The 26,889-nt window shown below is 38.4% G+C and overlaps 2 protein-coding genes across 8 annotated transcripts in view; one reads left to right on the top strand and one right to left on the bottom strand.

Annotated features, from left to right (window-relative positions):
* Positions 1-352, bottom strand: part of TMCO3 (transmembrane and coiled-coil domains 3) — a 35,576-nt gene extending 35,224 nt beyond the window's left edge. For all 3 annotated transcript variants that reach the window (XM_050915351.1, XM_050915353.1, XM_050915352.1), the window contains exon 1: positions 47-352. The gene's annotated coding sequence lies outside the window, so the exon portion shown is untranslated. The remainder of the gene's footprint in view (positions 1-46) is intronic.
* Positions 353-641: 289 nt separating this feature from the next.
* On the top strand, positions 642-26,862 carry DCUN1D2 (defective in cullin neddylation 1 domain containing 2). Of its 5 annotated transcripts, none has more exons than XM_050915365.1 (8): positions 647-708; positions 3,192-3,588; positions 6,752-6,920; positions 8,558-8,578; positions 9,597-9,727; positions 23,125-23,207; positions 25,546-25,642; positions 26,383-26,862. In XM_050915365.1, exons 2-8 carry the CDS (start codon positions 3,414-3,416, stop codon positions 26,460-26,462), a joined length of 756 nt encoding a protein of 251 aa, XP_050771322.1. In that variant the 5' UTR covers positions 647-708; positions 3,192-3,413; the 3' UTR covers positions 26,463-26,862. The 5 variants fall into 5 exon arrangements, with proteins under 5 accessions (XP_050771318.1, XP_050771322.1, XP_050771320.1 ...); XM_050915363.1 differs by having other exon boundaries at positions 652-708; positions 2,188-3,588; XM_050915364.1 differs by lacking the exon at positions 647-708 and adding an exon at positions 1,179-1,294 and having other exon boundaries at positions 2,188-3,588.
* The last annotated feature ends 27 nt before the right edge of the window (positions 26,863-26,889 follow it).

Genomic DNA, 26,889 nt, shown 5'->3' with positions numbered 1-26,889 from the left:
CCCCCCCCCCCCGCCGCCCCCCCGTCGGCAACCGCCCAGCGCCCACCTCAAGGTGGCGGCTGGCCCGGCCGCCGAGGTGATGGAGACGGAGACAGCCGCCGGCCTCAGGCACTGCTTCCTCCCTCCGCCCCGCTCACCTGAGGGAGGGAGGGAGGGAGGCCGGGAAGCCGGCAGCGGCCAGGGGAGCGCGGCGGGCACGGGGGTAAGGGGACGCTGGCCGCTGACGGAAGGCGCCGAGGAGCCCCGTCCTCGCCAACGGCCTCTCCCGCCGCCGCAACGGCCACCCCTCTCACCCTGGGCCGGTCACCGAGCGCCTTTAAGCGCAGAGTCAGAGGGGATCCGTAGTCCGAGCGCCTCCTCGCGGCATGCTATGGGAAACGTAATGGTGGAGTCTCACCCTCCTACACACGCTTCCCCCCCCCCCCCCCCCCCCCATTCCAGCCGCTCTGCGCGGCGCACGCCGGGAGGCGTAGTCGCCGCCTCTGGCGCGCCCCAGCCCCGCGGACACCGCCTCTCCCCGCGGGCGGCGGCGCAGGGAGGGCCGCGGGCTCCGCCGGCGCTGCGGGCGCGCACCTCGATCCTGCGCTCCGCCTTTGCGCCCGGTCCCGCCAGCGCGGCCGGCCATAGGCGGCGAGGGCGGGCCGGTGCGCGCCTGCGCGAGAGGCGGCGCCGGGCGGTGAAGTTGGTCAAAGCGCCGGTGATAAAATGGTAGGTTGTTGGAGCGGGGGGGGGGAGGCAGAGAAATTGGGGAGGGGGAACCCCCAACCACCCGGACCACCGAGCCGAGCGCCCCCACACCCCGCGGTTTCCCGCCGCTCCCCTCCCTCAGCACCGGGTCCTGTTCCCCTACCCCGGGGGGGGGGGGGGGACGGCGCCAGGCGGGGTGTTCCGCGCCGGCCGGGGGCGAGAGGGGACGAGGGGCGAAGGGGGACGAGCGGCGCGGAGACACCCCCCCCGCCCCGTGCGGAGTCGCCCTCCCGCTGCCCCCTCCGGCGGGGACGGGAGCGGGGAAGGTCACTGGGAGCGGGGAGGGGGGAGGGGGCCGGGCGGGGCGGGCGGCGCCGCGGGTATTTCGAGCGCCGGCGGCCGGCGCGGCGCGTACCTTTCCCTTTTTTGGGCTTCGGGCTTGCGGGGCAGGTTGCCGGAGCCCCGTATCCCTCGATCCCGCCGCCCCGCCTTCCGGCACCGGGCGGGGCCCCCCCGCTGCCCCCCCCCCACTCCCCCCCGCCGCGGGAGGCGGCAGGTGCAGCGGCGGGTTGCCGGCCGGCCCGCGCAGCCGGAGGCGGTGGGAACGGTGCGGTACGAATTCCCTTCCCGGGGCGGGGGGTGAAGGGCAGGGTGCGCAGGGGAGCAGGGAGGCGGTCGGGGCCGGCCCCGAGCGGCAGGGTGGCGCAGGCAGCGGCCGGAGCGGCCCTGGGAAGGGTTCGCACGGTGCCTCCGCCGCAGCCTGCGCCGTTTCACCTTCGGCGCTTCCTCGGGAGTTGCGATGTGGTGTAATTACCCTTTTGAGAGGGCTTCTGAAACGTGACTTAATTATGTCTTGATGCGAAGCACGCCTCCGTGTTTGGGTTCCGTTAGGGAGAAGGCACGCTAGCAACACGACTTCCAGACCTCCTCCCCCCGCCCTGTAGAGAGTGTATAGGTACCACTGTCTGCTACGCAGGGCATTAAATGCAAATGAACAGTAGAAACTGTACTACGTGGCAGAGTAGTAGATTGGATAGTCGAATGTGTTTCCTATCTCTGATTTCTTGAGATAACTCGGTGTTTCATTTTGAACCTAGAAAATATCCCTAAATGACTGGCGTAAGTAGACTTAGAAGAGGACGTGGGGTTTACTTTGGAATTGTTGTCAGAGACCTCTGTTTTGAAGTGATCATCACTGAGTTAGTTGCTGAAAAGAAGTTTATGTAACTGAGGAGGATCTTAGTGCAGAGAAACTCTCATAGGGAGACCTTAATGAAATTGGGGGGGGGGGAGATGTTACACAGAGCTTACAGTCAAAGGATTATTGAGTATTTTCTTAACAAAATACATTGTAGTTATTTTTGCAGCTCTTTTCCCGCTTCACATGTTTCTTCTTGTATGAAAAGAAACTTTACATGTTTTTTCTTGTATAAAATTGAAAAATCTTGTAGGAAAGACCAAAGTTCGTAACTTGTTTACATGATGCGTTTCTTGTCTCAGGACCATCTGTAGTCAAGATGTCACCATCCATATGTGTACAAGAGATAACAAGTGAACTGAAAGACGGTCTTATGTTTACTGCTTACTGCTCACTGAATCAGGATTCAGTTTTTCCCTGATATTTGAGAGACCAGTAAATTTTCTGTTATACCTGATGATTTAAGCAGTAGTGAGGAACTTAGGCAAATTTCTCAGCTTAATTGTTGGCCCAGAACATGTGTTAAGTATGGTTTAACAAAATTGGAAAGTATCAGAATGTAATAAAAACCAGAGTTTGATTTAAGCTATCTCCTTCTTCTTCCAATTTCATGTAAAGAATAATGTTGAACTATGTTAATAGCAAATTTGCTCCCTATAAAATCCCTGTTCCCACCTCTTGAAGTTTAGGGATGTTGTGTCGCTACAGTTGCTGTAATTAGCTGCCATAAGGAGAAATATCTTACTGGTTCCTGTATACCACTATAATAGGCAGTTTTGTTGTTTAATGTGTTAATAGTATAAACATCTTTTTCAGAGTTAATTAAAGTTTTAGATCACCTTTACAACAATTCATAGTCTTGTAACATTCAGCAAATTTCTGACATGTCTACTTTATCTGTTTTCTTTTTGTCTTACGTCTTCTGTTGGCAATGGTTTCTAACAAAAATGTGATAAATGCTTCTGCCTTTTTCAGCTGATCACTTAAAATGATTAAACTTTGCATTGTTCATTGTTGCTAGGAAAATATTAGGAGAACTGTTGAGCAGTTTTTCTCCGTGTATGAAGGACTTACACAGAATCTGAGAATCTATAGGTTGTGCCTATGTAATTTCTTGTTTGTATAATGGCTAGGCATATTTTCAGAAGATAACCATATTGTTATATGATGAAACTTGTGTTTACTGCTGTTACAGAACAGAAAAACTTCTGCATATGTGAGCAATAAAGCAGAAATACAAATTTATTACTACCAGAATATGTGCTGCTAAAAATGTATATATAGATGCTGTCATTTCAATTTTCAGAAGAAAATGCTGTCTTTTTAACTGCAGAAGAACAAGGCTTTGTCTTCCTGTAATTCTGAAGTGAAAGTTGTCATCAACAAGAAAACTAAAACCTTTTAAAGATAGGCGTTAGTAGTAGAATGCTGAAACAAACTTCTGGATTAGCTTCATTGGCTTTCCTGCTTCTTTTGCATCCCAAAGCATAAGCTTAAATCGTCTCAGAAGGACAAGGTCCGCCAGTTTATGGCATTTACCCAGGCTGGTGAAAGGACTGCTATATACTGCTTAATGCAGAATGAATGGAAACTAGAAGTGGCAACAGACAACTACTTCCAGAATCCAGACTTGTACTACAAAGAATCCATGAAAAATTCAGTAGACAGGAAGAAATTAGAACAATTGTATAATCGATACAAAGGTAAGGCTTGTTTTTTTTGTTGTGGGTTTTGGGTTTTTTCTAATTACTTTGTTTGGGTGGTATTTCTGCTTTTCACTCTACCATTCTTAAGGACTTCTAAGGAAAGATTGCTAGCTTTTGCTTCTCACTCTGTGTTTGCGATAGTGAGATAAGAATTGAAAAGATTTTAAATGCTCTTAATGTTCAGCACACAACTGCTGTAGATACTTCTGTAGAGTTTAAAGTAGATTCACAGTAGGAAATTCAACCTGTCATGAGGAAATAGTGTCAGCTACATATGGTGGAAAGGAGAGTAAAGCTTATTATGCAACTTGATTCATTGCCAGTGGCTGCTATTAAATATATGTACAATGCATTTTGTGTGGCAAAATAATACATATGATTCTTATATTTGGGGAAGTTAATTTTGTTCAAAGATAATAGTATTTCTGTACATTAAAATAAAAAATGTTTCAGATAACATTACAGCTAGGAGTCTGATAAAACAGTCAAATAAGAAAACTCAAAAACTAGTCATAGAAACTCCATCCTTATTTTATTCTTTGTGCTGGCATATTACAGCAAAAGTGATGTGCCTTTTCAGAGAGTCTTGGAGGGAAAACCACAGGGAAGTGGATTAAAGGCAGAGTTGTTTCTTTTCCATTTATTTTCATTTTACAGCATTGTTAAAAAGAACAGAAAAAATAAAAGGAAAAGGTAATCATGTGAATATAAGAATGTACATGATCCAGGTAACAGTGCTTTCTGAAATGTGACCATCTGACATGAAGCGTGCATTGTTCATTACATGTTAGAGCAGAGCGGGCTGGAATCATTACCAGCCCCTGCTGAGATCCATACATCTCGTATTTTAAAAAATGAACTCTTAGCAACTACTCGACTATGATTTTATGTACTTTTCTAATTGCAGTATATGGCGTGCTCTGTATACACTTTATCCTGTTTTTATGATATTATGATATTGTTTCCACCTTTTTTTTGTTACTCTTTACATAATGTGTTCTATTTTAAGTATTAGACATTCTTTAATATTTCATTATTATGTAATAATGAATTGTGTAGGGACAAAGAACCAGCAACACTATAGCATTTCCTTTGTGGGGAAAAAAAAAAACAACCTAGAGAACCACTTTTTTATTTGTTTTATATATATATATGTAAATATATATATAACATATATATACATATTTAAATCTTTTGTGTGCTCCTTGCATGTCAGTCTTGGAGATTGCTGGGTCAGAAATATATACAAATTCATAAATGCTACTAAGAATATCTGAAATGAAAAAAAGCCCACAAATGTTATTTATTATTCATAATATTCTAGCAGTCGCAAACTGCACCACCTTGGCTTTTGTGAAGGGAAGTCTAGTCAGTTTTATGTCCGTGTTTTGGTTAGCAGCACACCTTTGCAGTTCTAGCACTTTAACACTTAAGTGAAGTTGTAAACTTGAACAAAACCTTCACAGGATTTGAGAGAAAACAGTAGAAGTTTTGGTTAAGCATCTTTCCTTTTTTCATATGTAGCTTAAACCTGAGTCATTGGCCTTGCAACAACAAGGAATTCCTTTGTCCTACAGGGCCTATAGAATACTACATACATTGCACTATATTTGAAATCTGAGAGAGGAGGTCTTTCATTTTCTTTGCTGTCTTTTTGTTAGTTTTCTTCTCTGTTTATCCAGCAACTCTGTCAAAACAATAATTTTGTTGTTATTCCTAGTTACCTGGATGACATGAAACATGATAAGGCTGAAACAGTCCTTGTTGAAATCCATCAGAATTTTTCCACTGATTTCAACACTAGTGTACTTTTTGCATTCGGTTCTTCAGTTATTCCACAAATATACAAGAAATGCATTTTACATGTCTTAGAAGTACATCTGGCATATAGTAGAGTAGATATGTTTACTTGTTTTTCCTGCTCAAAGGTCCCTGAATTATACCATGGGTGTAATTCTTTGTTTAATGGATATAAGTCTTTGTTTGCTAAATTAACTTCCTCTCTGCATTTTAGCATTTGTTTCTACTGTAGTATTGGCTGGAAAAGTGGAAGAGATCTTAGCTTAACACTCAAAAAAAAAAAAAAGTTTTCTTTAGACTTGATTTTTTTTTTTTTTTTAAATCAACTCATTGGATAAGGACATAAAATAGCATGGTTGAAAATCTTACCGGTTTAAGGAGTTAGTCTTAAATTTACACAAGGGATACTTTTGTATATAGCCCAACTTAGGATACTGAAATGTCTTCCTATCAAAAGCTGGGAAAGACAGTTTTGTAGTTTGTAAACTGTCAAGCTTTGAAAACTAACGGTGTGATTTGTTGTTGTTGTTGTTTGGGTTTTTTCTCCTCCAATTATTAAGTTTACATGCAAGGGATTTTGTTTGTTTGTTTGGGGGTTTTTTTGAGAGAGAATTTTGTTACAGTTACAGAATTGTTACAATGACATCTACCTTGACATAAGTGGTTATAAAGTGTGGTTCTGACATTCAAAAAGGTACTACTTAGTACTACTGAAACATATTTCCTAAGTTGTATTGTTTAGCTTAAGGCCCTGTTATGCTAAGGCATTGTTTGAGCAATGTTTTGCTCATTTCCCTGACTTATAATTAAAAGCCAAAAATGTTTGAGTTAATTGTGGTCTTTAAACAGTTATAGTGGATTCTAATATATCCCTATCAGGAAAAAAATCTGTGGGCTCACTTGGTACCTGTGGTTTTGTTGGTTTTGGTTGGGGGTGGGGGTGGTTGTTGTTGTTGTTTTCTTTTAAAGTTTAATACATGCTAACCAATAAATATATTGTACATTTTGATGTGTTTATCAGCCTTACTGTTTTTAGATGTAGTCAGGCATCTGCTCAGTTAATTCAGATCTTTTATAGAGCATTGTGGAGAGAAGACAAAATTATTTCATTAACATTAGCTGATGAATTTAGGGAAAGGTTGCAAACCAATTTCTAGGGAAGTATGCAGAATACTTAATCTATTTACAGATCTTCTTCAAGGTACTTCTAAAATTAACTAGATTTCAAGTGAAGACATTTGTGAAGCTTATGAAATAATGAAGACCTGTGTTATGCAGCATATCAAAGCTGTGCAGGTGATTGTTTGTAAATATTTTTTGTAAATAATTACAGTTCTTCTCTTTGTATTTTGAATTGCAGACCCACAAGATGAAAATAAAATTGGCATTGATGGGATTCAACAGTTCTGTGATGATTTAAGCCTGGACCCAGCCAGTATCAGTGTTCTGGTTGTAGCATGGAAGTTCAGGGCAGCTACTCAATGTGAATTCAGTAAAAAGGAATTTGTTGATGGCATGACAGAGTTGGGGTAAGTATCCATTTCTGCATAGTTCATAATGTAAGGCCTGAGCTTGGTTTCTCTTTAAAACATTTTTAATTGAATTAAGTGTGAAGCTTCAAAAAGCTGGTAACGCTGGTGCCAAGCTTAACAGGTGCGAAATGCCTGTAGTGTCTCGTCTTCCTTAAATTGGTGCCTTAACAATGACCACGGTAAGGGTGAAACAAAGTAATTCCTACCTGTACAGCAGGGAAGACAGATGGATATGCTGATGTTTTTCTGTAATTCATAATAAACATACACATGGTTCTGTTAAGGTTTTGAGTTGGACCGTGTGCTGTTAACAGCTGAATGTCACTGGAGATATATGAAGGAAAAAAAAAAAAGTTCGGTCAGTGTTGAAGCAGAAGAGAAATAGGAAAGCAGAAAAGAACCTTCAGTCCTTTCCCTTTACCTTATCACCACCAAATGCAACTTTTTTTCTTTTTACCGGTTTTACAAACCGTAGTTTTCTCTTATTGCCTTGTATATTAGATACTTCATTTGTACAGAGTATCTATAAGAAATTGAAATAAAAATGAGGGTATTGGTAGTAGAAAAGGTTGTTTAGTCTGACTGTGATGTAACTGATAAATTTTTTTCTTCCTGGATTATGGAGCTATTCTGGATAATAGACTTTAAGGTTAAACCACATTGCCTCTGTTTAGCAATAAAGTCAAGCATTTATGACCATAAAATAGTATTTTGTGTATAACTTTTCCTTGGAAGAGATGCAGTATTTCTAATATATAGAGGTGTCAAAATGATTTTTTTTTTTAACAGATTGCATTAGATAGGTGGAGAATTACGGTTTATTACTTGTGCATATTTTTTGTAGCTAAGTAATTTCATTTGATCTTAGAATGGCACCTTATCAATACCTTTCTACAATAGATCAACTTCTAGCAAATGTGGTTGTTTCTTGAGTAGGGGTCCTAGCAGTCTGTTGTTACGGACCTCATCGGTTATTAACTTCTTTCTAAGCTTTCCTTTTTAGGTAAGAGTATTCAAAAACTGTGATGAAATAACTTTTGATATCATCTGAAGTCCACTGCTTTATTTTGTCCCTTTGGGTAGCTTTGGGTAGGGACTGCAAGAATAATTATGATTTTCTAGCCATGGACAGTAATCAAGTGCTCATGCTGTTATATTAAAGGCTCAGCATTATTTGATATAACTGATTAAAAAGGTTTTGCTAAACCACCTGTGGCTTCTGACTTGGATTTTGTTTTGTAACTTTATTGTCACATTGCTCGTATATCCTCATGACTGTCTCTGATACAGTTCCAGAGAGGTCTGTGATTTTTATCTTTTTCTGCTCAAAGTACATTATAGTGTTCTTGGGAGCATAATCTGGTCATACCTGCTTGCCACTGGTATAGTGCTTATTGAGAATTTGGAGTGATTTTGTTATATACTGGAGGTGCAGTGTCTGTGGTTTTTAGCATTGAACATAGGTGAAGATTTGAATGAAAAGAAATTCCCTGAGGCTTAGTTCATATACCACCTTTAGGATACATATGGGAGGGTATGATATTTGTCCCTATTGTTAACTAGATCAAGTCCCCATGAAACTGAAGTTCTCAGTTGAAGACTGTTGGCAGAATTCTTTATCTTTTCTCCACCAGGTACTGCTGGAGGCCAGAAAGGTACTTATTTTTATCTGTACCATGCAAGACAGTTAAAACTGCATCTGCATTTTATGGATTTTGCTACAGTTGTCCATCCTTTAATAAAATTATTCCTGAATCTTTAGGATAAATATAAACATTTAGCTACTGAGAATTTTCAAATGCAAGACGTTTGTTATGATATCTGCTTCTCTGAAACCTATTTCCTTCGCTTTGAGTTTCTAGGTACAACTCAAAATATTAGTAATATCCTATAGACCCTGAATATTCATTTGATTCCTTGGTGGGGGGGGAACCCTTTCTCTTTTAAAATTGCGTCTTGTCAGCTCAGGTGCTTTCACTGAAAATGCTCCAGTTTTGTGTTATTAAGGGATGTGTTTCTGTTAGAATCTCAGTAACTTGATTCTGTCTTCGCTTACCTGTGCCAGGCTGTTAAATGGTTTGTCAGCCTTCAAGCTATTGTCAAAGGCTCATTTTTTTCCTAGGTTTTATCTGCAAGTGTTCTATGGTGGGGAGAGGATGACTGCAAATAACAGTTCGTTTTGTTGGGAAGTCCTCCAATGTTAAGATTAACTGTAAACGTGGTATGCAGCTCTTCATTTAGGTAGAGCGGGGAATAAGTAATGTCTATCTAGATTAAAGCAAAAACTCACACCCTTGTGTTACAACAGCTATAAAAGGGGAAAGGATAGCAGATTTCAGTGAGGTTTGTATGTTCTCTAAGAACAGAATAACATCTGTTGTTTGAGTTCATAAAACTCATGAAGAGACTGAGAAAAGAAGTTAAACCACTGAATCCTGTTTGGGTTGTGTACTTAATGGATGCCTATATATAATGTTCCACTTAAAATCATTTAGTAAAGGCATATGAGTGTTTATATTTTTAAGAATGCTATCCAGAAGATACTCTGTTTTTATCTTAACTACTGTTTTATTTTGCTCTGCAACTAAACCTTAAAAAATAAAAAAAAAGAAGGAAAAAAAAAGTAAAAAGAAATCTTAAATATTTACAAATAATGTAACCTCTTTTGAACAGGTGTGACACCACAGAAAAACTAAAAGCTCTATTGCCAAGACTGGAACAAGAGCTAAAGGATCCAACAAAATTCAAAGATTTTTATCAGTTTACTTTTAACTTTGCTAAAAACCCCGGACAAAAAGGTCTAGGTAAGTAGAAAAAAATCGAGAAAATATCTACAGACAGTGAAGTCAATTCCAAATACTTCCAATAATACAGTTTTCTCATTGATGATTGTATAGTAAATTAATTATTGATTTCTTTCACTGACTTCTCATCTTTCCCATCTTCTTTCAATTAATCTCTAATGTCCCCTTGGTACAGATAATTTAATGGGGTTTTCTGCTAGTATTGACGTTCTCTCTCCTCTTGTCAAAGGAGGTTCCTGCAGTTCTTAGAGACCTGTCATAATTTTTTTTTTTAAAAGACTGAGCTAGTGAGCTTCTTGTGTTTTGCATTTTGTTCAGAACAACTGAAACAAGATGTCCATATCAGCTTAAAAAGAGGGAGAAAACTCTGGGCAAAAGTTATTGTTCTTCTAAGAATTTTTAGTTTTAGCTCACAGTTTTTATGTAAAGTTTAGAAAAAGAATATTATGGAATTGGTTCAAAGCTAGTGAATAGAAATAGGCATACAGTTTATAAAGTATTAAATTATTATTCTTTATAAAGTTTGAGATTTGTCCCAATCCATGCCTTGTATTACTGGAGTAAAATGGATATGTTATTTAAATTCCAATGTTTTATTCTCTTCAAAGCAAAAATATCTATAGTTTGTGAATAAATGAAAAAAGTTGTAAGATGAAATCTGATATCCTTTCAAGTTTATGTGGACTTTCAAAAGACACCGTGTAGGAAGGAATTAAACTGTTTGGTGTGTAGAATAGCACTGTACCATCATCACTGTTCTCTTTGTGCTGTGGGTGAGAGGAAGTGGGTGTTTTTTAGCATAGCCACTTTAACTCTGTGTCTGCATTACTTGGCAAGCGCATTAATAAATACTTTTTCTCAAAAATTGTTGGAAGAGTAGTGAGGTGGAGGAGCAGAACATTGATTTAGACCTTTTCAACCAGGGGCATCTGTTCCACATTCTTTCTTGGGCATTACTTTGAATAATATCTCTTGTCTTTCCCAGTGTCCTCCCCCACCCCCGCCCTTTTTTAAACTGTGGGCAACTTTTAGCCAGTTTCCATTTTTCTTTATTTTTTTGCAGCAATTTCATTTTTCATTACATGTGTCACTCTTTCAGGGGTCACATGCCACTTTTGCAGACACACAAATGAAATAGTCTTGTAGTGGTTCTGTGAGGCTGGTTGGAATTCAAGTCCTTTAGCTAGTTGTTCATTTTCTTGCCTCTCTTCATTAAAAAGCCTAGTACTTTCAGATTGCGGAAAAGGTAAGTCAGTTACAGCTGAGGTTGGAATTTATGGGATACCTAAAGATATATTACAAATGGCTTCCTGTTTTAATTGGATCAGTTCCAACATGAAACTCATGTACTTGGGAAATATGTCTCAAAAGCTTTTCACCTAAGCCTGTACAAAGAGAGGAGGAGGAAAGGCAGCCCAACCCAGATTATGGAACTGAATGTACTGTTTATTTGACACAAGGAAAAAGGAAACGTACTTGTTTTCCATTACTTCTGTTTATTTGGTATGGAGGCCATTTCATTTGTAAGTCTGTCTTTGGTGTTGTGTAAGAATGGTACTTTTTAGCAATAAAACACCTAAGTGCCTTCTTGCACTAAGAGTTGAAGTATTAGTGGGAGAAATAAAGTGCAAAAACTAAAGTTGAGCTTAAAATAAACTGTAGAAAGAGTTGAATGGAACTGTTGCTGATTTCAGTTTTCAGGAATTTTAATAATTCTGGTAATGCCGTTTCTTAATTTCAAGTAGTGTTTAGTTCTTACATGGCAGTATTTTCGTGACATTTTTTGTCAGACTTTTTCTGGTTTTGTTAAGATGATTCTAGAGATTAAATAAATATAAGCAGGTGCCACTGCTCTTATTTCAGTGGAGATACACCATATTTCTGTCTGGTGTGAACTTGCATCACTATAGGTCAAGTAGAAAGAGGGTGCTGAGCAAGCATATTGACTAATGACATTTTTGAGTGATTAAGGTCAGTGATAGCTTATCCAAATAAAAATTAACACTGTATAGGTTTGGAGTTGGAATCTTTTCAGGGAATGCCATTATATTCACTGGAGCAGAGAGATGGAGGAAAAAAATAAGTTTACAGATTGGCATTTACAACATACTGCTTCCTGCTGTGATTATTCTAAGAGTTATGTTTGCTCTCTTTCAGCAAAAAAAGTGTTCAGCAAGGAAGGCAATTCAGTCAGTTATCTTACAGGAGCGTCTGCATGAGCTGAGAATTCTAGTTGCTTCAGCTACATTTAGTATAGGCTGAGGTGCTTTTTTATTTTGCATCCTCTTCTCTGTATACACTATGTATTTTCTCCTAGAATGAGAAACTGTCCATCTTCCCTCCCTCTCTCCACAACTAATGTAGAGGTGTTTGGTATTTGTGTCCCAATGACTGTGTGCCCTATTGTCAAGGAGATGTGGGAATTTATCTCATCCATGTACTAAGTTTGTTTCTCTCTTACTAAGTTTGGAGCCTTTGCTCAGGATGCTTTTATGAGTTCAGTCCAGATAGTTAAACAGAATGTATAATTAGATTTGTTCCCAAATGAGCTGGTATAAATCTCTGCCTAGCTCTGTCTAGGTCATCTTAAGGTGGTGACCTCCCCTTCTTCCCCACATGCACGTTAGATGACATGCAGTGCTACCTAAGTGTAGGATGCTGCTAAGCTACTGCCATAGCTGCTTGCCTTAAAATGTTTCTGATGACATGCTCCCGTGATAGTGCTTGCCTGCTCATTCCCATACATTCACATTTGAATTATGACTTGAAGGCTAAGAGGTCCGTAAGTTTATGTCAAGTAGGGATAAAAGTGAATGGTTTTAATTAATGAAGTGGAAATAATCAAAGGAATTCTTTCCTAACTTTCAATTACAGAATATTTTAATGTCATTTTTCTGGGGTGTGAAGTATCCAGTGCTTCCTCTTATTACACTCGGAGCTTAAATCACCAAGTCTGGTAGTTGTTGCACTCATTGTTTAGGGCAGTGATCTGTAAGCTGAAAGAATATTGCTTGATTCGCAGGTAGACACATGACCTATGAATATGCCTATTTGAAAACTAAGCAAATTTGACATAGTGCCAGTGACAAATGGGAAATTCTTATTCTTAGCAGATTGTTAATAAAACCTTTTTATAAAAGGAGACATAATTAAAATGGTCCTTCTGTTGGATCCTTCAGGCTAAGTGCTAACGCATCTTTTTTTTTTTAACAAATAACTCTTGAGAATAGAGCTCACCAGGAAAATGTCTATGATAGGCAAAGAAGACTCATTTGTGCAATTATTTTTCATGTTTCTTATCTTAACATATTGAAACTATAAGAAATTACTGAAATACCTCTAAATGCTTTGGTTATGAGTCATGTTCATTGTTCTATCAGTATTTTAATATGTTTCAGATTACCTTTTTTTTTTAAAACTCATTTCTGCTGTTTTAAGAAGTGATAAGCAGCAGTTATTACTTCCCCCCCCCCCCGCCATGTTCCCTGAAGAACATCAGGAAATACAGTGATTCATGGGTTCCTTTTTAATATGTGTTGTGGTTTAACCCCAGCTGGCAACTAAGGCCCACACAGCCACTCGCTCACTACCCCCCACAATGGGATGGGGGAGAGAATTGGAAGGGTAAAAGTGGGAAAACTCGTGGCTTGAGGTAAAGACAGTTTAATAAGTAAAGCAAAAGCCGCACGCGCAAGCAAAGCAAACCAAGGAATTCATTCACCACTTCCCATCGGCAGGCAGGTGTTCAGCCATCTCCAGGAAAGCAGGGCTCCATCACGTGTAACCGTTACTTGGGAAGACAAACGCCATCACTCTGAACATCCCCCCCTTTCTTCTTCTTCCCCCAGCTTTATATGCTGAGCATGACATCATATGGTATGGAATATCCCTTTGGTGAGTTGGGGTCAGCTGTCCTGGCTGTGTCCCCTCCCAGCTTCTTGTGCACCCCCAGCCTACTCGCTGGTGGGGTGGTGTGAGAAGCAGAAAAGGCCTTGACTCTGTGCAAGCACTGCTCAGCAGTAACTAAAACATCCCTGTATGATCATCAACACTGTTTCCAGCACAAATCCAAAACATAGCCCCATACCAGCTACTAGGAAGAAAATTAACTCTATCCCAGCCAAAACCAGCACAATATGCCAGGTGGTCTTTAAATTTAAAAGATAGAGAAACACTTATATAGTGTATTCCCTTGTGCCAGACAGGATCAACGTCTACCAAAGCCATTCCTTGCAGATGTTTTTCTAACCAAATGTTCAGTGGTATGCTAGCAATAAATACTAACTTGCCTTTTCAGTTTCAGTAGTTATCAGCAAGATTTGAGATCTGATTGGCAGTGGTCCTCTGACTGAAAAAGTTTGGGAGCCACTGCCTTCACATAATATAATCTTAAATTTCCAATGGCAGGTCTCATACATTTATGTCTGCTTGCTCAAACTTATTGTTAGATTTTTTTTTTCTTTTTCTAGCATATAACTTAAATCTCTGTTCTTGAATTCTGCAGTTCAATACTTACCCACCCAGAGTAAATATGCAGAATACATGTTTCCTTAGAGTTAGTAACAACTTCTTACATATTTGGAAACTATGTATGTGTCTTCCCTTAGTCTCTAGACTGAGTAAAACTGACTACCCTGATAAATTTTATCTTCCAACTCTCTGATATTGGAATAGTATCTTCCAACTCTATTTTCTTTTGCAATCCAATTGATCTAACTTTCTCTTGTCTTGTAGTACCCAAACAAGCTAGATATCTTCCATGCACTTTAGATATTTTGCTCCTTCTTTTACATCCCATTATTAGGTTTGCTTATAACACTGATACTGCAACAAACTGCAGTTTGTGATCTATTATTGGGTTTCTGCAGAACTGCAATGTGCCCAGTTAATTCTGATCTTGTATTTCTGCAGTTGATTATTCCCACTAGCTATACGACTCTGCACTTCTCTTTAATGAAATCTTTCTTATTTACTTCCAAGTGGTTTTCCAATTTGTCCAAATAATTTTGAATTCTAATCCTGTCTTCTACCATGCTACACTCTTTTCAGGCTTTGTATAAGTTGCAGATTTAATAAAAGTTTTCTTTGTTGTATCATCCGAGTTACTTAAGTATTGGACAGTGTTAGATACAGGACTGACCCCCATGGATGAGTTACGTTCTCCCAGTTTGGCAGAGAACCACTGGGGTTCTTCTAGAACCTCCTTTGACCTCTATGAAATCTCAAAGGTGGTAGGTAGCAGTTTGAGGTTGCTTCAGCATACTGAGATGAATTTCGCCATGTCTAGCTTCACTTTGGGAACCAGTGCTTTCAGACTGAATTTCTAAAAGTTGTTTCAGAGATTACTGTCAGTTTTCATTGAACCTTTTGCCTGGAGCATATCTTGAAAAAAATCTCTGTGTATCCCAAACGCTTCTCTTTTGGGAGATATCAGCAGGACGCATAGTATCTTTTATTACACCAACTACCATTTGTAAGGGAGGGAGTGGGAAGGAACAGAAGCCCTTCTTACAAGTTTTTTTGGTGATAGAAGAATTCTGGTGATACCCAACACAGTTGTCTTCACGACGCAGTGGATTTTGCTCCAGGAAAGTGGTCTGGGGGAGGTGTGTGCGTGCAGTTTTGTGTTTTATTTATTTTTAGAACAGCCTATCTTCTATTGCTTTTTAATTTCTTCTTATTCTACAGTTCCCCTCAAAACCAATGCAAGAAATTCTGCCTTTATGTAATTAGATGGGAAGAATCGTCTCCAATAAGTTACATCTATTCTGTCATTCCCCAAAATAGGCACAGAGTTCAGTACACCGATACTCATTCCTAGAAACAGGACTGCCTTTTATAGGAGTCTCTTTTCCACAGTTCGTGTGGTGATACTAGGGAATTTTTATTTCTCTTTATATCTGCAGGACTTCTGTCTCTATAGTCTCATCCAATTTGAATGTTTCCATTTACTTTTATTAGCTTAATATTGTCAAGTAGTATGCTTCAGTCTGGACGCATGCTGTTTAAAGAAATAAAAGTAGTACCAGTCACCCTTGGTGATAGCTCGTGTAAGTAGTGAGATGCGGGAGGCAAAAACATATTGCATAAGATCTACCATGATTTTCTTTAAGCAGAAAATAATGTTCTGATTAATGTTACTCAGGACCCAACTGTCAAGTGTCTTTCAAATACATCTGAATAGATCTGATTATTATCTAAGAAAAGATGGATGCTTATAACTGTTAAGACTATTGTTGTCTAAGTGATGGACAGAATTCAGAAAAAAAAGATAGCAAGGTTTCAACACAGCAGTGCCATCTCAATGGCTGCGTATTGGACCAGGCAGGCATAATATTTAGATACGTTAAACTTCATCTGAGTGTTTTATATGTATTTTGAGATAATGTAAAAAGTGCAGTTTATTAAGGTCTGGTTTGCCAGGAGACTTTTACAAAGAATGATTATGGATAACTGTGATTCCGTCTGTTTAATCTGCTCTCTCATGTTCTCGCTACTATATTTAGTACAATAAATCTTTAAGTTTTGCGTGGTGCAGATTTGGAGAGGTTTATCTCACCTTCTGCTCCCAAGTTTTAGCTTTTTCTACTGCAGTCTGAGTGAAATTTTGCATCCTAGCTCTTGGTTGATGAGTATACTAAAGAATAGGATTATAGATCTTTTGTCATGTTGTATACAGAGCAGTTCGGATTTCTAAGGACACTGTTCAAGCTCAAAACAAGGCCTTAGCTCCATCTTTTTTTTTTTTTTTTTTTTTTTTTAAAAACTTGATACTTATTGTGAGTCTCTTAATGGGTCTCCCTTTGAGCCCCAACAAGACATGTTGAGGAGATTCCTTATGCTCAGGAGTTTACTACAGTTTGTTTCAGCACCGTGGAGGAACTTAATGCATTCTTTCATGGTCTTCGACTTTCAACCTGGAAACAAAAAGCAGATTTGGTCCTTCGTCATTCCTTTGTGGTCCCCTCGCCTGCTTGCTGGCTCAAAAGGTTGTGCTTCCTTCTCTCTGCCAGCTTCCTGGGATCAAGCAAGAGATGATACATGAGGAGGGCATTCAGACTTGAATCAAATATTACCTCAAGACCAGAAGAATGACTATCTTTGCATCCGGTATGTGGACTTCAAGGAGGTTGCATCTTCTATGAGCAGATGAGTATAATGTGCTCTTTTTAATTGAAGCAACATCAACTTTGGCTTTCGTCATAGCAGTATCTCAAGATTCTTTGAAGAGACACTTAGACATTAGGGAAGGATATCTCTTTTTTTTTTTTCTTTTTCTTTTTTTTTCCCCCTCCCTAACTAGTTATCAAGATTTCCTTCACTTTCAGTGAAGAATTAGATTGATCCATTTGTAGGGTGTTTGTAGGAGTGAGTGGATGGAAGAAGTTGAGGGAGTTCAATAAATGAATTTCATGTTTACTTTGGAAGAGGTCCGTGAATGCTGTATTTTAGGTGTTTCAATGGCCTTGGTTTGTGTGTATGGTCCCTGCTTTATTTTTGTTCACATTTTTCTTTCTGAAAATGCCAGCAATTTAGGAGAAGCTTAGTATAGAACAGGGTGCTCTGATCAAAAAAAAGCCAATAGTAGCAGCAAAAGTGTGGCATAACTGCCGGTTCTAGTAATGCCTCATTGATTCTTTTAGTCATGTTTGGCTCTTACTTGGGAAATGTATATCCAGTGAACTTTAAGTCATCTGTTGTAGTTTACCCGAATTGTACATGGAGAGATTTGCAGAGATGGAAGGATTTTGAAACTGGCTACAATCAGGTTCATTAGGCTGCCCTCAAATTGATGTTTGGATAGCTATCATCTTCTAAACCTAGTTGACATTCAGAAGCAGTTTATCTGCTTTTGTGCAGTTGATGCTCAAGATAATGAACATGAAAGGTTCTGCATGGAATCGGCCTGCTTCAGCATGGCAGATGCTGAGGTTGAGTTAATAAGCAGAGTCAGACCCTGCTCAATTCCTGCAGAGCTCTTCTGAAATCCACATGCTGTGCTTCACCACTCTTCCCTGGCCACCACAGGGACTTAACTCTGACACTGTGCATTATACGTCCCCTAACGTAGAGCACTGGGAAGCTCTTTGCTTACGGCTTTGCAGGGATGAATGGATTCAACTCAACTGGATCCTGAGTTTAGCCACTTCCAGTATTAGTATCATACCCCTTATCTGTTTTTCCCCTTCTCTCTTCCTTCTGTGGGGGAGCTCCTAATTGCAGATAAGGGCTATTTTGCTCTAAACTTTTGGCAATTTGGTGAAGGGTTTTTAGGTTAAATCCTGATGGTATTTTCTTGTTATTTTGCTATGTGGATTTTATTTGTTTGTAGAAGAAGAAAACGTTCTGATTAGGAAAGAAACTAATTCTTGTGTCCATGTTCTTAGTAATTTGGAGGCCAAAGAAGACTCTTAAAATCATTCAGAGATGAGGAAACAAGGAATCAAGTAACTCACTGAATCTTGCAAGTATTCATTTGATGTTTGTTGGTCAGGTAGTGTGATAGTCCAATTGTTGAGATAGATTGACACCAGCTTCCGCTGTTCCCACATCCGCACCAGTTTCAGCGCGGTGTCCAGGAATTTTATTGAAACACAATAATTTTGTGCAATGTAGTTTTTGTTTTAGCTTTACAGAAGTATGATATTTGCCACAATGAGAAAACAAGAGGAACAAGATCAAAGGATATCAGTCAAATGATACTTCAGGGCAAATTACATTTCTAGAAAGAAAACATCTGAAGTTCAGCCTCTTACAGAGGCTACATATATTTTTACAAGGCGATTGAATGATAAAATAGATTTCTGTGTCTTGCACCTGTCCAGATTAATTTTTTATGCAGTGTTGGGAACAGGAGAGTTTGTGGGCTACTCTTTCATTTTCAAAGCTATAGAGTAAATTTTGGTTAAAGCACTGGGGAGAGAAAGCCTCAAACAAAGGGGCTCTTGGTTCTGAAATTTTAATTTCCAAAATGTGTTTTGTTTTGGTTTGGGGTTTTGGTTTTTGTTTTTTTTTTTTTCATCCTTATTAACTGGTCTAATAAAAGTAACTTTTTCCTCCTACAAGCTTTGTCGCATTGTTGGTTCATGTCTGTAGATGGACTGGGTAAGGCTGATACATCCTGTTATTTTGGGGTGGGGGGGAAGCTGCCCATGTGGTTTGAGAGAGTACTCTTTGAATAAAACTCATTGGTGAGCACTGATGCTTATAACAAGCTGCCCAAAGTCTCTCATAGAGATGACATTTAAAGTAGCAAAGCTTTACAATATTGATAAGATTAAACATCAATAAAGGAAGAAAAAGGCAATATTGGGACAATCAGTTAATCTGAAAAGATGAAATTAAAATAAATTATTTGTTTCCAAGCTCTAAAACGTGGTAGACTCTACCATCACAATGTACAGAACCTAGTTAATATGCTAACTAGGGATTATGAGGGCAACAGTGGCTAATATTAAACTATTCTTATAAATAACTTAAAGATTTTAAAATGTCATTAGGAGGCCAATGTAATGCCTTTAGCCTTTTTTCTTTTAAGTTATATCAGTAATTTAGGTGAATTAGTTTTAATATTCTGACAGCTTCAAACAGGACTGCATGAGCAGCTCTGTTGGTAGGGCAGTCTGAGAGCTGGAAAGCTCTATTTGGCAGAGGATGACAAGTGAGTGCTGCAGTCCCAGAGTGCTGTTTTGGCACAGCAGGTCTAAATGAACTTCATTTCATATTCTTCATAAATCCTACTCCCCAGCCAATTCCTTTCTGTCTGTTGATTTATCTTTCTGTTTTCTCACTTCCTTGATTACTTGTGTGCAATGACTTCATTGCCCTTGTCCAAAATCATAGCAAAGGGATGAGGAACTTAATTTGATTTTTTTTTTTTTTATTCATGCAAGAATCTAATAATGATTTTCTTTCTTTGTTAACAAGATAAGCATTTGATCAAATCTTGAAAGTAGACACAGGCTGTCTAACTGATAATGTATTTCTCCTTCTGTATTAATTGTGCTAATTTGTTATCACTTCAAGCTTTCTGTTCAATCAGGGTAGAAGAGGCTGAGGGTTTTTTAAAAGCAATTTTAGAATGAGGCTTTAATGTTTCAGAATAGATCATACTGCATGCAAAATGCTTTACTTCTGATTGTGGAAAGCTGTTTAAATAATTCAAACGTGTAAAGAACTCCTTTTAAAACATACTAAAACATGTTTACTATAATAAACGTTACTTAGCAATTAAAACATTTTACTAACCTTGTTCTTCTTGAACTTGTTTTACTTAGATATTGTGTATATTTTTCAAATTTTTAAAGTAATTTTAGTTTTAATAATTTTGTAATGGTGATTGGTATCACTTTTAGGTGACTTAGTTCTTAGGGTTTTACTAGAGAAAGACTTATAGATGCTGTATGTAGCCACAACTAGACTAGATATCCAGAAAGCTGAAGATCTAGACGTTGAAGCTTTGTTTCAGTGTATGCACAAACTTTGGACTATAAAGCCATTATACTGAAGGGGCTGCATGACATACAACACTCGCTAGATATTGACATTGAAAATATTTTGGGGTGAAGGGAAACCTCAAACCGTTCTATAATGAACAGTATATGATGTGGTATTTTTATGATGTTCTTTAAACAGTAACCGTTTAGCAATTTTATATTTTGGATATGAACATGGATGTTTGCAATGAAATATCTTCTAAACTGGTCCTTGCTTAGGCATTAGTTTCCGGAGATTCATGCATCTGTCTTTTCCTTTCATAAAACTTGTATTATTAGTCTATAATGTGGGAAGCATATTTTTTGGTACAAAACCAGTATATTTTCATAATTGTAGTTTGATTTTATTTTATTTGTAATGATGCCTTCGTATCTATGCAGCATTGAAATAGATATTCCTAAGACTGCCTAAGAAATCCATGCCTTGCAAAGGCATCTTCCTGTGGGGATGCAGAATTCCCATGGCATAAGGCTTTTTCTTTTTTTTTTAAATATCTTTTAATGCTGCACTAATTGTAGCAGTTACACAAACTCCACAGCGTTACTGTTTATTAGGACTGTCAGCATCCTAATGTAGAACTGGAACTCTGTGTAACTAGGTCTTCCCTTTAAAGCAGAAAAATCCTCTTTTCTGTCCTCCAGTGTGAAGTTTTTCAACCTAGGTAGGGAATTGTCTTCAAACAAGAGTGTAGCCATATCCCCTGAGAATGTAGTGCACCTGAAGGCCTAGTTTTCTCAAATACTTTAAGATTGCATAAACTGGCACCACTACCAAAAATGATAGTCCCATCTAGTCCTTTTGTTCAAATATCTCTTGTGTTAGTTCATGAGTTTGTGGGATTGCAGTGAACCAGATGAGGAAGATTTTTTTTCCCTTGAGCTAATTTTAACCAAGATCAGGACTTCCCTGCATGTGCTTAATGGGGAGAGCAGCTCCAGCATGGACCGGGTTTCAGCCACTACAGAGCAGCATCCTCAGCAGGATCTGCTTTTGTTGTACATTATAGCAAATAATTCCTATATCTTTGTGCAGGAGAACCGATGTGTACACACATGTAATGTATCCCTCAAGTATCAACTTAATTAAGATGGTATTTCACATGCATTGTGTTAAATACAATTTTGCAATAATCAAGTTCACTATAACATAATGCTAAATTTGACACATACCCAAATAAACCAAGGAAGTGTGGCCTCTTCTTTCCCTTTTAACTTTTTTGTGGCACCTTTAACCATCTTTGTTTCCTTGCCTGTACCTTCTTCCTTTTTCCAAGGAATATTTCCATCAGAAGTATAAAAATTCTTCTGCTATTAAAGTGTTTTTTCTTCAAAGTGCATTTTGCTTAACGTTGTCATGTGATAGATTTGCAAGATTGGCTTGGCAAGGTTGAGTCTTCATAAAGAAGCCTGAGTGAATGGGATCAAAGCCAGTCACTTCACAGTGAAGTTTAGAAACCCTTAAGATTATTCAAGTTTCTCCCTTCCCATTTCTTTTGCTTTTCATTTGGGATAACAGATATGAATAATTAATCTGCATATCTAAACAGCAAGTAAATGCTATTAACTATTCTCTTCTACTTATTTTCTGTGAAAAGTGAGCATGGTGGTAAAGACAGGAAGGACTGAAAGAAGTTTATTGGGGCATAAAGCAAGTTCTGTACTGAAAAGTGCTCTGATCATAGTAGAAAAAACACCAGCAGCACTGTCTCTATATTGCTAGGTATAGACATATTGCATTTCTCTACATCTTAACTATTGCACCTTGTCTGGGCCCCAGCCCTCTATGATACAGACTATAGGGAACTGGCTATGTTAAAATCTGGAACATCTCTTTCAGACTTGAAACTTGATTTCAGGTGACAGAGTGTCTTTTGGTTTGTAATGTGATATGTACAATTTCAAATTGTACATGCTCCTTTCTTGTAGGTGGAGGTCAAGCTTCCGTCTTACCTGCTATGGCAATACTTTCTATTAAGTTTCATATTTTGTTTATACTTACTTTATGCTGAAAGCACAAACTGAAATCTTCTTGTGGTTTAAGAAAGGCTGTGCTTTATTTTGTGGTTGCACAGCAGTGTGCATACATTTGGAGCTGTTACCTGTGGGACCAAGCACAGAAGCCACGAGGTATTGTGAGTTGCTGAGAATGAAAACAGACCTTCAAGAAAACATCCTTTCTACCCTTATGCTGCATCTAATATCGCGCCTACTTTTTCGCTTGAACGTGTGGCAGTGCTGCATCCTCCTGTTGGCATGCATGAGCTGAACTCTGCTCTCAGATCACTGGTCATGGTGCAGAATAAGGGCTGCTTTCTTGGACTTATATTTTCAGTATTGGGTGTAGGTGTTTGTCAGTTGAATGGTTCCAGAGAAGAGAATTACTGCTGTAAGGGGTGCTGTAGAATTATCATGCCCCAGACAAATCTTTTTTTATCTTCTCGTGTCCTTAAATTCCCTTTAAAGTCAAGTGTGTCTAAAATGTGATAAATTAACAGGAATTGCCACCTGCAGACTTAAGCGTTTGGGTTTCTATCAATATTTGCTGGTTTTGTGCGTATATCTTTTTTTTTTTCCTATTTGTAGACAGAGTTATTGATAACTATTTTGTTCTGTTTCTGTAGATTGAAAGTAGCTTTAATCCAGCACTGCTGGATAGTGACAAAAATATTTTAGTCTTTGTGACTGCGATGTTCAATATGCAATTTATACCATTACTGCTTGTCTTCCGCCTTTTGGGTCAGTGAGAGTAGAAAACAGTTCCTTATAATTTTTGTAGTGATTTTCAAAGAATGTTATTCATTTGTATTATAATATACTGGATGTAGCATTAATTGTTTAACCGTAAGAGTTTTATTGCATATAATGTGCTATAATATTTACATGTTGCTTTGTCTCTTGCAGATCTAGAAATGGCAATTGCATATTGGAATTTAGTCTTGTCAGGAAGGTTTAAATTTCTAGATCTTTGGAATAAATTTTTGTTGGTAAGTACATACTGTATTGCTTCCTGACTATCTTAATCCACAGTAGTCTGACTTGGAGGCTGTGTGCTTACAATAAAGACAGGATGTCTGAATACTTCCTTCAAACTTTTTCCTTTTTGAAAACTGATATACAATAGTCTTAAATCAAGCCAAATAAAATCTTCTCTATATAATTTTCTAATTGAGAAGAATACAAAAAGATGTGGCAAAGCAATAGAGCATTCTACTTGCTTGATCCTGTATCCTCCTACTTATGAAAACTTCTGCGTGAAAGGAAGCCATGATTGTAGATTGAACCTATGTTGTCTTTATTCTCAAGACAGCTGATTATTGTCAACGATGTATTTTACCATGCTCTGCCTTTGTGGTATTAATGCATAAACTCAGTCATTTTTTAAATGTCAATTCTGTTATGACTGACTTAACCTGAGAGACTTTTCTTTTTAAGCAAAAGTTCTTGTCTGAGTAATTATTTTGACTCATTTTTTTAGGTAAGAGTTGTGAACTGATCTTGACAGTTTTCTATTACCGGTGCAATTCTGTGGGCAGTGGAGTAAAGATGCATAAATTAAACTTTAGAAATTGCAGAATATTCTTATTAAAGACCTGATTCATTCATCCATGTTTCTGCATTTGCATTTCTATGTACTTGCAAAAAAATACTTTATATAGTGTTACATAATGTATAATTTATCTTGATCTTTTTTTTTCAATTTATCTTTTTATCTGTAGCTCAGGAGAATTAAGAAGTCTTTCTGCATTTTGTGCCATAATCACCAGTGCTTAATAGGGGAAGTGTGTACTTTTTGCAATAAAAGTATTTTCTAAATTTTTGGACAGTATATTTATTTTATTCACTGAAGAATGTACCAGTTTCATCAGGAACTTGTGAAAACATTTCACATTTTAACTGCCTTAATACACTTAAACACATCCAAATTCAGATCTATAGACGTAACTGAAGAAAAGTCGTAACGTTTTTTTCCCACTTGGCTGTGTGATCGAGTTTGTTACAACGGACAGTTCTGCAGATCTCTACTTCAAGCAATAATCTAGATGATCTGGCATAAAGTGTCTTTGCTACAAATATTTAACCTGAATGTTTACTTTAGAAGAAATATTTAGATTTTAAAAATTCAACCTAAGAAAGAAGCAAGTTAGGACTCTTTAGGATGGGGTTTTTGTTTGTTTGTATTTTGTTTGTTTATGCTTGTCATATTTTTTGCAGTCAAGATACAACCTTTGGCTTGAGTGAGAGGACGTGCTTGCTGTTGTGTTGGACATCAACCTTGTTTTGATCAAGTTCCAGTTTTTTGCAGTGCAGTTTGTTCTTCTCAATATGTCAGACTATTACTGCTTAAAAAAACCGCCAAACAAACAAACAAACAACCCCACCCCACAACATAAAACCAAAACCACAAACACAAAAAAACCCAACCCTTCACCGAGCAAGTCTTTTCATGCGGTTGCAACTTTTTACTGCAAACCAGAACTAGGTGTTGAAATTTAATTCCCTATTAATCACCTGCTATCTTCAGGTAATATAGCAGTATCAACAGATGAAGGGAGATGTGGATGGTCTGACTGGATCCTACAGCTCACAACTGCTGAGTAGTTGTGTTTCCCCACACACTCTCTCTTCTTGGGAGTGCTAACTTTAAAAGCTGAGAGAACGCTGACTAGGACTGAAGTTTTTTGGAGTGCTGCTCAAACTGGCCAGGGTGGCAACTTAGTACTTGTGAATGGGGTGATGCAGAAAGAGTACATTTGAAATCAGACAGGGAGGTAGTAGTGGAGAATAGGACAGACTGGGGAAAAAGGAGACTGGGCAGAAGTGGAGCAAATGCAGGTAGTGTATTATGGTGAAGGAGAGAATAGCTGAAGAAAAGCTGAGATGATGGATCCAGAAGGCAGTCTGGGAGTAAGTGAGAAGAGTGTAGATGCAGCTATAACCAACAAGTTGAAAGAGAGACTGGGTAAGCGTAAGTAAAAAGGGGTAAGGAAAAAAGGGCTCAAGTTGAAATGGCAGAATGCTAACCCATGACTGCACAGTTTCAGAACCTGGAATGGATACCATTAAGTAGAAGTATAAAGTGCATTTGGTTTATTCTTTTCCATAACAAGTTCGGAACATATACGGAATGGAAGAAATAAAACAACTATCAAAGACTTCTTACATTTTTTTGCCTTCTTTAGTTGCAATCTATTTTGTAAAAAGAGAGAGAGAAGAAGAAGAAATACTTGTAAAACATGTATTTCTGTATATGTCAATATAAAATACTACTGTGGAATTTGAAAATAGTTTGGATTGAGCAGTACCATTTTTCCTCCCTTATAGGAACATCATAAAAGATCAATTCCAAAAGATACTTGGAATCTTTTGTTAGACTTTGGAAATATGATTGCAGATGATATGTCCAACTATGATGAAGAAGGTAAGCAGTACTTGAATATCTTCAAAAATTGGTACAGCAGAATTAAAATATTGCTATAAACGAACAACAGAACATGCTGCTACCTTCTGTCTTAATTTTTTTACCCTTAGAGGTTTAGCTGCAAATATAGTGTCATACTTGTTGCCAAAACAGTAATGATAAGAAGGTTAACTAGTTTGCTGTAATATGTAAATAGAAGTAAAGATACTGTCACACCACGATATAGCACATGCTATTTGAACCTGTTGTGCTACAAGAGTCTCAGTGAAACTGTATTTTTTGTACAAAAGTGCTGCTAACTGCAAGGAAATACATAATTTGTCTACTTGCAAGAATGTCTACATAAGCATTTTTTTTACTAACCTAAAAGCAATTTACACTCTGTTACTACTCCTGCAAATCCTATTTTGGAATGGCTGTGTACAGAAATATTTCCTAAGTTATGAATGGCTCTAATAGAAATGCCATGATTTTGCTATCAGCTAATGTTTATAAACTTTGTAGTGTGGGTTATGCTTTAAATACATTTTGTTTGTACTAAGAACTATTGCTGCAAGAAGAGATTCAAATGTTTAATTTATGTTAGGTGCATTTTTCAAGGGTTTATCATGTCATGCATGTTAAAGCTAGACTAGTCCAGAAATGTCAAAGTGAGCTTCTGGTCCTTTGTATTCAGAGACCACACCAGTTTATTGCTGATAATGATACATTAATTTCTGAATTGCTTGACTTCTCTTCAGGAGCGTGGCCTGTTCTTATAGATGATTTTGTGGAATATGCACGACCAGTAGTCACAGGAGGAAAACGTAAAACTTCCTAACCCCAGACTTGTCAATATGGACTAAATGTGGGCTCTGGACTGCATTAAGTAATGAAGATTTGTTGACTGATAACTGTGCACATTGTTGCTGGTTTCAGTGGTCGTGATGAGGTTCTGCAGACAAAACTGAAATTCTTCCTTTCTGTCTAAAGAAAATGATGGCTGACTTGTGGACACTTCAAGAACAAACTCAGAAGATAGTCCAGGCTGTTTGTAGGCTATTGGCTTCAATTATTGTACTGGTTGTATCATATAGGATGTAGATTTTGCATGATTTTATACTTTGGAGAAGATTAACTAGAGGCCATTTTATTAAAGTTTTGACAGCACAGCATGCCATTCAGTTCATGATCCAAAGTGAACACCAGCAGTTACATAAATAAAACTGTATTATATTGTACTTATATTAAAAGCAGTATTTGTGGTA

The sequence above is a fragment of the Gymnogyps californianus genome, chromosome 1 (genome assembly GCF_018139145.2).
Source record: "Gymnogyps californianus isolate 813 chromosome 1, ASM1813914v2, whole genome shotgun sequence".
In the NCBI taxonomy this organism is placed as follows: domain Eukaryota; kingdom Metazoa; phylum Chordata; class Aves; order Accipitriformes; family Cathartidae; genus Gymnogyps; species Gymnogyps californianus.
This window is presented reverse-complemented; position numbering and strand designations above follow the sequence as displayed.